Genomic DNA, 13956 nt, shown 5'->3' on the forward strand with positions numbered 1-13956 from the left:
CACAATAAATCATATTGACCGACAAGCTATTAATGACATTCTTAATCATTAAATATTATAATAACATTTGTCATTGTTGGACTTGTATCTTATATCAATATTACATTAATTGTTTAATTCAGATTCATTATTATTTATTGTACAACTCAAAATAAATATAAATGACAATAATACAAATATTTTAATTTATAATAATATTATTTTATATATAGGTATATATACCTACGTATACATATCAAATATATTAAATGTAGAATCCAAATAAAATGAGAAAAAAAATAACATTTAATGACATTTTACTATTAATTACTTTGTCAGCAAACAATTTGTTTTCTATAATAATTAATTTAATTGGTCATTACTCATTATGACCAAATCATAAAATGAGGTACTTTTAATGTTCAAGTGTTATAAATCTTATTGGCTCATAACTCCGCTTGAGTATATCTTATGTAATTTTTAAACTATAAGTTATTTTTTCATTTTTAAATCTTTATTATTATTATTTTATCTTTTACTATTTTTTACGATCTAATAAAAATTCAACTCAATACAACATAATGTTATACCTAGTGAAATCGATAATTATATTATAAAAATCTAAATAATGATCTACATTATCAAGTTGATAGTTAAGAGTTAAATCAATTACTTTCGTATATAGTACATTTTATAAATGTTACCTATTTTTGAAATTTACTAGTCATTAGGTATGTTATTTGTTTTAATGACTATCATTTTAATTGTTTATTTACATTATTTTATATTATATTTTTATTTTATGTCATTCAAAAACCTAAAAATATTTTTATTTACAATGTAGATACACGATAAAACTATGTTTAAAACACGTGGACCATGCAACGTACTTATATATAATATAATTATTATAATTTGTATTTATTTATTGTACACTATTTAAGTTTTTTAATGTTGAACACACGAAAAAAATATCTTACATATAATCTATAATACTAAAATACTATATTTATCATCCTCAATGACATTCGTTTATAAATTTTCTTGACTTTGCCAATTGTATACAGATACATAAAATCATTTAGGTTTAGGTTTAATTGTTAATGTCTAACAACTCCAAATAATAAATTACCTCGAGTTTAAGTCTCAAGTATTAATATTTTTTACGTTCATCTCTTCTACTTTCTGACCTTCAGAAGGTTTAAAGTATATAGGTGGGTAAATGACTACTGCAAACCAGTAGATATAGTGACAGAACAGAAAGTTACCAAAGTCTTTTTTAAACCCCAACAGAGTCATTAGAAAAGATGCCCTCTCCCTACCACCCTGAAACGAGTTCCCTTGTATTTTTACCCGGTTACCAGGGTGACCGGATATGGGGCGACAACGGAGCAGGGAGATCGATAAAAGGGTCGGGAAAGCTGATTTTGCGCATCTGCCCCGTAGTTGCCTTTCCATCTACTCAGACCGTCGCCGAGCCACAAAGACGTCACATAACATGTAAGTTATTATTATTATTATTGTTATTATATTTTAATACGAAATCATACACTTAATGATCCTTAACATTATTTTTAAGTCAGATATATCTTCATCGCTTTACAACAAATAAATCGGTAGTACTATTATATTATTGCATGAATCGTTATCAATCTTAGATATAAAACAGTAAACAGTAAAGGATATAAACAGTAACACTTTCAAAATACCTTACTATTGATATTTATATTTAATTTAAATTATTTTCAATATAAATGAAGTATCAAATTAATATAATTTATACAAACTTTTAATAATAAACAATTTAAAACCATTCAGAACAATTAATATAATAATCCTGTTATGAATTATTGATGTATTGCCTTAAGTATAAATTTGTTTAATATATTTATAAAAAACACAAGGTATTAATTTTAAACTAAAAAGTAAAAACTAATAACCATTCTTTCCGTTTCATATATTTTTACTTATCAAATATTTATTCAAGTAGTTAAGTATATTTACTTGTATTTAAAGTTAGGTGTTAGGTGCCTATTTGTATGTAAAATAAAAGTTATTTTCTTACAAAAGTTATATCTATCTAATATTTTTGTAATTTCATATTATTGTAATTTGTTTTATTTTATTTTTATATAATAATAAATCAATGTGTAAGACTTTCATAATATAATTTAATCGATAATTCATCTTACAGTAAATATTTTAGTAATGTTTAAAACTGTAGGTAGCTATAAACATTTTGTAGAACATATTTTTACGTTTTTATTATTGTTTATTACTAAATATTCGTACTAATATTTATAAAAATTAGCCTATTTTTATATATTTTACAAAAATGAAATTGTTTTCATAAATATTGATTGAAAACGAAAAAAAATATGTAAATCATACTTTTTAAAAATATCTATATAATATAACTGGCGCCACAAACGGATATCTAACTTGTTTTGTGATAAATTAATATTTATACATTTTATTTTTTTAATATTATTTTCACAGACGATAAATACATTTTTGTAAAATATATCATTATAATAATCAAAGGTGGATACAATGGGGCTATGTGGGCTCAAGCCCTTAAATACTATTTCAAATATTTATGTCTCACTTAATTTACTAAAAGATGCAATCATTTTGGTTTCTAATACAACCAAAAATACTTTATTTATGTTTCTGGACATAATTTATTACTTTTTAAAACTATAGATATAAATAATATAATATTTATACGATTATACGGATTATAATTTATAATCGCATGTTTTTTGTCCAATCCACCTATTTATTCATTCCTAACATTTTACCTCTGATTATAATAATATTATTTATTATTATTATTATTATTATTATTATTGATATTATAATATGTACCAATATTAAATGATTAGTAAGTTAACTCATAGTTACATAGTATGATATAATATATTTATAAACAAGTCGATTTTTATTCTATAATATTTAATATTATTTTATTTTAGCATTATTATTTTAAGATTTACGGTTTTAATTTTGATACGTAATTCTATATAAATATATCTCAAATATTAACTAATAAATATTAGAATTCTATTAATCTATTTTTATTTGGTAATTTGCCTTAAAGATATAATAGTCTACCCTTTTAGTAATATTTTTTTATAATTATAGTGTTAATATTTATTTTGTATGGTTTTTTTTCACGATTTGAATATTAATATTTTAATCAAATTAAATAATATGGATTAATAGACACACAAATTTATTTATGTTACCTATCTAAATAAAATGGTTATATTAAAGTTTTTTTCAAATTTTATACCTTTTAGTGGCTGTTATATTTATTTATCATAATTCATAATACATTTATACTTAGTAATATATTGACACAAATATATGCATAAATTATACTAATTAAAGCATCTTTTATAAAATTAAATCAACATATTTTATGATTTTAGATCTTATGATTTATGAAAAACACAATTTGAATTGTTAATATCTATATATAATAAATAAATATTAAACTATTATAACTATTTTTTTCAATTAAATAAAACAAAATTGTACATGATATACTTTAACCACAAAAACTTCTTGGCATTAAATGTTTATTATTTTTTTCATCAGTTCTTTTAAAAATGACGTCATCAATGAACAATGGTAATCAAAAACTGTCAATCATCTCCCCTACTGTAAGCCGATTGATTGTTTCACCCTCGCAACCTCATTTTTCAATAGTCATTTCACAGGGTAGATAGTAGATAGTACACAATATTATTAGACATATATGTATAATTTCCGTTTTAAGAAATGTGCTCAGAGGGGAAAAACAATTTCAAAATGATGTATACTGTCACGGCGAGTTGATAAATAGAATTTCACATCTATACTATTACTTCAAAAATGCCTTAAGCAATTGTTTGATATAATGGAATTTACTATTTTTGTAATATAGTATAACTTTAGGCAAAACTAAAATATATTTTCAACGTTTTATTTCAGACTTATTAAAAATTATTTCATGCATTTTCAAAATTTTAAAATAAACCTAAAGGAGAATAGTGATAGCTGGCTAAATAAAATATAAAAATATATTTTATTTTATTTTAAGAGTTAAGAGTTAGAATACTTTTTACTGGATGAATATAAATATGATTTTGACCTAAAATAAATAATAAAAGTTGAGCGGTTTTACGGTTAAAATAGTATAGCAAAAAAAATAGTGACTAGATTTTAAAAGTATTCATTTATTCCTATGGTATCGTACAAAAAATGAATTACAGTAAAAAAATTTATCATTTTTTACTTGAACTAAACTAAAAAAAAATTGATAGATTATTACTATTTTAAATACTACTGGAATTAAATGAATTATTTTATTCGTATTATTAATAGAACACATCGTCATCATGAAGATTTACTTAATCGGGTCAAGCCTGTGTATAGCCACGATGGTCGCTTGTATGGACATGACCGGCCGTGAATGCGGAGATCTAGGTCCGCCGCCGTCCATACTGGACATGCCACCGCCACCGATGCCATCATTTTTAGCTGCCGTCCCGAGTGATCAGTCTGGCAGCAATGAATCAAACTCGCCAAACAAAGAGATGTTGATGGAAACCAACGAACTAGAACCTGGCAAACCGTGCAAATCCATGTGCGATACGGATCAAGGGGTGGGATTTGTTGAGTTACCGCAGCAAGGTATGACGTGTGCGTGTGTGTGTAAAAAAACAGTCACTCTAAATATTTTCGAACTTGATTCCTCTATCATATTAAATTTTCATTTTAAAACGTAGTCGTTTATTCTTTTATTATTTTGAATACATGTGTATTTTATACTGTGTGTTATTTTTGGTTCATAATATAACATATTTTTTATTTTTTTTTTCGTCAAGGTGGCCAATCTGAGTTAATTGTCAATTTAATCGATTCAATTAAGCATAATATATTATACTATACAAAAAGTACACGAGTTTTTAAATATTTTTTACGAAACGTCGGTCATTGATACACTAGTTATAATAAAAACTCTTTCCAGGACCTATTATCGAGACGTACTCCTGGTGGATGCTGCTGTCCACATGCTTACTCGGGGTGATGCTGGTCGGAACTGTTGCACTAGTAGTAATCGTCAGACTGAGAGAGTAAGTACAAAATATGAATTATTTATAAACGTGTTGATGAAGTTGAAATGGATTTATTTTAATAATTCGTATACACGTATATTATACAAAAAGAATTATAATAAGACATTTTAATACAATATTATAATATAAACTGTATTATTACATTGTTTACGATATATTATATAATATGATACATGCTAGTGCATCATTTAATATAATATTTATATTTACCTGTCGAATCATTTCTAAACATTATTTCCAATATGCAATAGACCCGAACTCGATGGACGAGAATGGCTAGATTTTATACTGTTGTGTAATATCTTTATTTGTGTTAATTTTTAATTTTTAATTTTAATTAATGACATCTTTAATGGCCTATAATATACACTATAACGTGGTATTCAAGAAAATCTATACATACTTGTTTTAAGCTACTTTTTTTTTGTTATTATTATCATTAAATATACACGTGTTCGACACAATTCAATCTTTAGTTTAGAACATAAGTTAACAATTTTATTTTGTTATTATATTCCGCGACATTCGACATACTTTTACTCATTTTTTTCACAGTAAGAAACGTTGGAACAAATCGGACTTTAGTCCGGAACCAAAAAAGAGTCCCCCGCTATACGACACGATTGACATATCGCCAAAGACGTTTTGGGCCACGTTGTCGCCCACGGGCAACATCGACACGACGGCCACAACCCGGCGACCCGTGCACCACCATCCGCAGACCATAGCCAACCCGAACTTCGAGAACGGCGCGTACTATCCGTACGAACAGCAACACGAATACCAGCAGATCACCACCATCCGCCGTGCCATACCCGAGTACCAGACCATCAGACCCCACGTGTCATCGCCCACGCGCATCGAGCACCCAAACATGCCACCGTTGAATCTTTACAGGTCGATACGCCGGATTTCGGACTTGGAATCGCCATGAACCGCCCTGGCGGACGGCGATCACGTGATGGCCGACAATCATATCATGGATCAATACGATAATGTGTTCGTGCTACGAGTATGATTAAATATAATATACAACGTGCAGTTAAACGACGTATTAACGTATTGACGTATAAACGATCGTATGTATTCTAGAAATCCCATCGGAGGACGACAACGACAATAATAACATTATTATTTACTTAACGTGTTTTGACCGTTTTCCAAAGCCGTTGCCGAACTTTCCGGTAGATGTCGTCCAACATTTTTTTTTTTTTTAAGTCGTGGAAGTATTTGTATTTACATACATTTTTACTCCCCAGTTATCCTCGAAATTGTTTTTATTTGGCCATCACACTCTGTATTTATGTATATATATTTGACAAAAAAAATCAATAACTCCTAGACGCATACTGTCGTTATTTATAGTCTGAATATATAGGCAATAGGTACACATATATACTGTTTAATATTATGTATAGACGGCTTACTTATATTACGTAAATCTATATGTATCTCTATCTCTCCGAAACTAATATTCTTTTTTACTTTTTCGACATATGATTTTTTTCATGTTTTCAACAAAATCAATCGTTCGTGATAATCACACAATACGATAAACATTACAATAAGAAGAAATGTGTTACAAGATACATAAATCAGCGTACCTTATTGTGCCATGTTCAAAACTGAACGACGTTATTTTGTTTGTTTGTTTTTTTTTTACAAACCAGTAACTTCCATTATAATATACAACGTAGGGTGAAATATACACATCGAAATTGATTTTCATTTTTGAACATTATTTTATGTATATACACCTTTATAACCAATAATAAAAACCTATCTTTTTTGATTTTTAATATTAATATTTCTACCAAATTATCTAGTCCTCACGTTAAATACTATTAGTTTATTAAATAAAAAATGTATTACTTTTAATATATTATACATAGGGAAACCGTCGAGAAGAACACACTTGATTTTTCGTTTAAATTTGTAGAAATGAACTAAGATTTCGAGTAGGTACGACACTCCTTTACTATATACCTGTAATGACTGAAATATTTTTTTATACAGATCTCTTGTCAATACTTGAACGTGCTTATAATTTTTGCCCAAGTTATTTAAGACTTTATGTAATATTATTTAAGAATGACACTTGTAATATTTGTTTTTGCTGTACGTATTCAGCTGTTATATTGTTTTTGTTGATGTTTTATTTATTTGTTTGTTAGTTTATTTATTTATTTTTTTTTTAAATTATTTTATTGTGTATAAATTTGATATACTTAAAAAGAAAACTAATAGTTTTACACGCATAAGATTGTGTATTTATATTTAGATGAATGAAATAAAAAGCATTAATACTTAGTACGAATCTGTGTTGATATTAACCTAAAGAAAAAGAACAGAAAATATTTAAAACAATCAAGTCGGCTGAGAAATACTAAATTATGAAATAGAATTATTTATTCCATACTAAATAAAAAAAAAAATGAATTTATCGTTTATGTTACGGGTTATTTTTATATTCTCCAACAAATGTGTACAAACGTGAACTACGTCAGTAAAAACATTAATACAACAATATTATATATTATATTTCTGTTCACGGAATCGAACGCAAATCGTCAATTATGCTACCGTGTATTTGTTATATGGGTAAATTGGCAAGGGTTCTTCCCACAAAGGGCGCCAACATTTATAAATAGAAACTATCCTACGACGGATACTACACTAGACTTAGCTACACACATCAGTTACAAACGCACGCAGTTGTCTGCTGACGTGCGTAGTAAATACCCAATAATAAAATGAATTCACAAAAACGTGATGCTGTTCCACACGACACGAATTCATGACATTATTACACGTAGTTTTTATCCCGAAATATTAATAATATTATATAATAAATAAAATCGTTTACCAGCGAGTTATCACGCTCGCAGCATGAACATACTTTTCCGAAAGAATTTCCAGGCGGAAGGCTCCTCCAAGGAGAGAAGCTATTCCAGTGGTCTGGGCAGGAGGACGACTAGTGGCAACACCAATGCACTGGGAACTGTGCGGAGAACCAGGGAATCCAGGTTAGCAGCTGTTGACCGTAATCGATAAGGATTATAATTTAGTTGCCATCCCACGTACCAATTCGCCCCTCGGTATTATAATATATTAACACATCTGTCCATTAGGGTGTTGAAACCGGTTTTTATAACCCTGTGAGAGGATTAGAACCAAATTAGGCGTGAAGTAAGTTGTATAATAAGTATAATAGATTATCTGACGCAGTAATAAAATAATAATAATAACAATGATTCCTCAATATTTGACCTTCTAATAAAATATGCGCAATAATACCAGTTATAAAAATACTTTATTACATGCTCAGTGCTTTTAGAATCAATTTATTTAAATTTTTTTTATACACATTGAGAAACTAATCATTTCAAGTCAACTTATATATTTTAAATAATTAAATATTTAAATTCACTAAATTAATTAAATATTATACTATGTTATTATTTTTATCTAAATAAAATAATTACCTATTAGTTTATACATATTTATAATTATTTAAAGTATACCTAATATAATTCCGATTTGTTATTTGGACAAAAGAGCTAATCAATATAGATAAAATACTGAGTATCTACGTAACAATAAATATTCTTAAATTATTATATTTTTAATAAAAAATAATAACAAAAGTTTACTTTAATAACAAAACAATGATTTTAATCAAATCGTAATTTTTTCACAAATAATTAAGTCTTAATGTCACCTATGCGTCTGTACTAATTTAGTTAAAAATATTAAATAGGTATACTATAAGTATTTATGTTTTAATATTTTAATGTAAATGCAATAACACATTTTAAACATAAAAATCGTACTACTCGTTTTATTCTTGATAATGACACTATACATTTGAAATTATTACGGTATTTTTACACTTGTATATATTTAAAATGCAAATATTAGCTCACATTCGTGTTAGGTATCTACTCTGATCTTCATTGTATGATATTTACAATTAAAATAATAAAAGTTAATTTTAATTATAAATAATATAACTCTATTTTTTTTTATCTCATCATAAATAATAAGGTAAGAAGATTTTTTAAAATCTCAAATAGACTTTTTCGATTTTTTTATTCTAATTTTAAAATAAGTTATGAACATTTTAAAAAGCCCATACCTCTGTTTTAAAATTAAAATGTCAAAAATAGCTTGCACCAGATACTTAATAGTATTATTATTTTTAAATTTGATCATAGATCAATTTATTATAGTACTAAAAATAACAAAATTGAATAAATTATTCTGAACATAAAATTTACTATGTTGTACGTTATTAATACAGAAATAGATTATACATTTATGTTTAATAATATGTAATTTAAAACTACGTATATACAAAGACTGAATTTAAACCTTCAGTTTTTTCCTCCTCCACCGCTACAAATGGGTCTAGGGACGCCGCTGATCGGACATGATGTGTTTCACAACTGTCCGTCCGCGTCCAAGCTGATGTTGTGACAATACAGGTGTTCAATGATGATCGACTCGGATCATACTTGTCCGTTTAGGACCCACATACTCCTGGGTCATGCAAACTTCCCACAGGAGTTTGAGGACTTCGTCGGACCACCTTTACTGGCGCAACCAAAACCCACCTCAGCTGTCCCGCTCATACGGTGGATCCGGAGAAAACAGTCTACGGGGAAAGCCGAGACGATTGTCACCAACACACCACAATTCGCAAATGGCACTGGGACTAGTGCGAGTGCGACTTGCAGCTTAGTCAACAACAATCCAGTTGACAAGGTTTGACATATGTTAAGTATATTTAAAAGAACACCAATCGCCAACACACCGCACACCCATAAATAACTCATAAAAACTATTTCACGTGAAAAAAATCACTAAAGCTGCAGTCATGGTCAACAAACTAAAATATTTCACTATTTTTATTTTATTAATATCCTTAATATACAAAAAAAAAATGTCTTTATCATGTATAAATTTGATCTCTTTAATATTACTATAGCCAAAGTGGTTTTTTTTGCCCAAAACTGATTTCTCATATAATCTCAAAACAGTCATAAGTAATCAACAACCAACAATAGAATTGACTTGAAATATATATAAATGTATAAATTACTTTGAACTAACATTTTAATATCTATACTTATAGAGAGTTAAAATTAAAAATTTAAACTTTTCTCCAGATTTCATAAAAATTGCTCACAGTAAACCTCTTAAAAAACGGGTGAGTGATGCCTTCTTTAAGTCATTTTAGCGACATTAGTGATGTATATTATTATAAAATGTTATAATATTTACTTATGTATTACACAAGATAATCGTGGCCATTGTGGGCATAATATACGAACGTGTATCATATACGTATATGATACCTATATACTATATAAGCCAATATTAAGACTTCGGACTTGACATGACAATTTTTTTATTTCACAATTTATCCTTTAATTATAAGTGGCGTGCAGTAAATAAATTCAATACCTAATTTTAAATATATTTGTCACGCAATGTTATATTACGCATCGACATCACAATAAAGCAAACACCTTTTTCAAAATATTTTATAGACTACATTTATAATGTAAAAGTATAATACACTTTTAATAACATACGTATTTTGATACAACATCTATGGATTATAATACATTTGTTATTAAAATTACGTAAAAAATTCGATTAATGATTGGCTATTATCTCTTTATTATACTACTAAATAATATTAAGAAAAAGAATCAGTTTATGCTACCGGAAAGCTCCCCCAAGCGTATATTACGATTTAAACAATATATATACTAAACTCGATTTCATAACAAAATGACTTCAACGTTATAATTTACATAATGAAATATGGCGATCCACCGCCAGAAAATAAATATTTGTTATGTTTTTTACTTTTTATACTAAAATGGTGGTTAAATAAGCAAATATGTGCTCTGTATTTTTCTGACTCGTTTTGATTATAATAATAATTTTCATTCACTCTATTTTCGCATAATTTTGTAAAAATAAAAATACTATATATTCATTTTTGTAGTTATTATTTTGTTCGTAAAAAAAATGTCCATCCATAAATTACAACTTTCAGAATTGCAGAGGTCGCCATGGTTCATATTCTACATTAAACAATTCTACTGGAACGAACAGTCATAGTACTCTTCATGTCAGAAAAGTCGATTCGGCGAGTATTGCCAATTTAGATAAAGATTGTTTTATCATACCAATTGCTTATTTGGACCGATTCCTACCTGACGGAGTCAACGTACGTACTGCTTTTCTTATGAGTAATTCAACAATTATTTAATCATGTTGCTACTTATGGCGTCTATGCTATTCTAGCTCCCTACGACTCCGAATCCAAATAAAACCAATGCTCTAAATATGGTCGAAGTAGAAGATCCAAAAACTTGCCTTATGTTTCACATGATGACCACGTTGGAACCGATTGATCCTGTTTTAGAATCACCTTTATCAGACCCAATGGCCAGACAAACAGCAGCTGCATGTTCACTACTTACAGAAATAGCAGCCACCAAAGTAGCTTCAGAGGGAATGTTGCTGGCAAATTTAGAAAAAGACGGTAATATTTACTTAAACAGTCAACTAAAAATGTTTTAAGTATTTAATATACAAAAATTACACGTATCTTTAGTCCAGATTAATGTGTTAATGCGCAGATGTTCTCATATTATACTTCTTATTTACTGCCTACTTTTTTCAAATAATGTCTATACAATAATTTAAACTCAGTATTTTTCATGTTTTAAAAATAGAAACTAAAAATATAATTTTTTAAAACTACATTTTATTATATCCTTTATTTAATAAAAAAAATTAACTATTAAATTAACTGAAATTTTACTTAAAACTATATTTTATAGCTAATTTTATTTGTATAGTTTTATATTTTTATACGTTTTTATTTACAATTTTTCAACAACATTTTTAATAAATTAACTATTAATTATAGGACAATGATAAAAATATAATTATTATTACAAATTTAACACACAAATGCATATTTTTAAATACGATTTAATTATCCTTAAAATCTTGGTATATATTATTTAGTACGGCTTAAGAATTATATATATTTAATTAAAAATAAATTAACTCATAATTAACAGTAATTATACTGCATACTGCATAATATGAATGAAGTACGTACCTATATTTTTATTATACGATTCTTGCTTATTTATATGGTTTATTTTAAAATTTTCTTAAAAATATATAACTTAATACTAATATACTTTTTTATTAGTATATTCAGGATAGAATAAAATATGTATATTATGTATAAATTAATTTATCACTCCTGCCCGATATATATGTTAATTGAATATTTTTTTTTGTGTATAACACAGCTGTGTTCCCGTTCATTACGTATTATGTGCTGAATAAGTCTTCGGTGGCCAATCCCCGTGAAGTGGCGGTAAACGTTCGAAATACGACTCTGAAAAAATTCGACCCCAGGGCCATCAAGCACACCACCGATCACACGTTCGACTTATTTACTGAAGTGGCTAACATTGTGTGCCCCCCAATGAGCCAGTCAAAGAGGCCTAGAGGTACGCATACAGCTTACATAATATCCGTGTACAAAGTATTCGATGGCGACGACAGTGAAAAATTCGAGAAACACTGGCTTTATTGGACAGGTAACTATTACCTATACGATAATGAATAATAATGAAATTATATTGTACTCATGCGCATTGCTTAAGCATATAATATAACGCCTACCTAACATTGCGCGTGAGAATAATTTTGATTTAAAAATACTATGGTGTGTTGACCGCGTGTAATTTAACGTCCACCGACGCATTTTAGGCGCACGTATGATCTACAACTATCTACCGAAATCCGCCGGCCTAAGGAGAATAACTTTACACAAATCGCAATCGAACGGCGACAAACAGTATGTGCTGATGTGCGAATGCGCCAATTTACTACAAGACTTCACGTCCGTCGCCAAGTTACTGCCGGCGCTCAAGGCTAGACTGTGCGGTTGCACTGGAGTTTACCGATCTATATTCATAATTTAATTTTAATAATTAAGTATAAATTTATTTTAACATGCCGATACCGCTATACAAGTAACTATGGCGTATATGTTCACAAATATTTTCGCGGTAATAATGTAAGCATAACAGAAAAGACGACCAGCGTGTATTAAATCATATTTTCCAATATAGATACTCCAAAATGTATACGATATAATACCTACTTACAATAATACCTCTACATTGTAATGGTATATAAATAATTATAAGTGTTATTTTTCTTATACGACACGCGCAATGTGTACAAATTAAACGACTATTGTATTTTTTATTATTGAAATTTTTAATTTTTATCATAACATTTTACACATTATAGTCATGTAAGTACAAAATTATGTACCTACCTACACGAATAAAATTGGCTTGTCGCCAAGTTACCAAGTAAACTGATATTATTGAGTGGGTGGACAATGAAGCCCATTTGAGTATTACAACTCTAAATAAATAACACTCGGTAGTAGATACATACTACATATCTATTATAAGCATGTTTAACTATTTAACTGTGAATGTTCAAATATTGTAAATGCAATATTTTATCATTCCTGATGATTTAATTTATTAAACATGGCATTATATTGTTACGACTAAATGACCAAAACAGTTATACGACGCTCATACCATATAAATATATATTTTAATTAATGGAATCAAATTTATACCTTTTAACATACGTAAAGTGCATAAGTATTAAAAGTATTACAACTTGCACAAATCAATATTTAGTTTTAAAACTGTTATAACGAATACTCCGCGACAGTACCTAACCTATACACGGTTATGCCTAATATAGTGTA

The 13956-nt window shown here is 27.9% G+C and overlaps 2 protein-coding genes across 4 annotated transcripts; both read left to right on the plus strand.

The window, feature by feature from the left end:
* The first annotated feature begins 1376 nt into the window (after nt 1–1376).
* Nucleotides 1377–7251, plus strand: LOC112603576. Of its 2 annotated transcripts, XM_025352225.1 has the most exons (5): nt 1377–1479; nt 4354–4662; nt 4857–4925; nt 5000–5105; nt 5664–7251. In XM_025352225.1, exons 2-5 carry the CDS (start codon nt 4368–4370, stop codon nt 6040–6042), a joined length of 849 nt encoding a protein of 282 aa, XP_025208010.1. In that variant the 5' UTR covers nt 1377–1479; nt 4354–4367; the 3' UTR covers nt 6043–7251. The 2 variants fall into 2 exon arrangements, with proteins under 2 accessions (XP_025208010.1, XP_025208018.1); XM_025352233.1 differs by lacking the exon at nt 4857–4925.
* Nucleotides 7252–7828: 577 nt separating this feature from the next.
* LOC112591367 lies at nt 7829–13545 on the plus strand. Of its 2 annotated transcripts, none has more exons than XM_025335176.1 (6): nt 7829–8134; nt 9596–9875; nt 11182–11355; nt 11433–11673; nt 12461–12754; nt 12927–13545. In XM_025335176.1, exons 1-6 carry the CDS (start codon nt 7998–8000, stop codon nt 13139–13141), a joined length of 1341 nt encoding a protein of 446 aa, XP_025190961.1. In that variant the 5' UTR covers nt 7829–7997; the 3' UTR covers nt 13142–13545. The 2 variants fall into 2 exon arrangements, with proteins under 2 accessions (XP_025190961.1, XP_025190969.1); XM_025335184.1 differs by having other exon boundaries at nt 9638–9875.
* Nucleotides 13546–13956: the final 411 nt, after the last annotated feature.

Source organism: Melanaphis sacchari, unplaced genomic scaffold (genome assembly GCF_002803265.2).
Source record: "Melanaphis sacchari strain LSU unplaced genomic scaffold, SCAv2.0 Contig0_pilon_pilon, whole genome shotgun sequence".
NCBI lineage: Eukaryota > Metazoa > Arthropoda > Insecta > Hemiptera > Aphididae > Melanaphis > Melanaphis sacchari.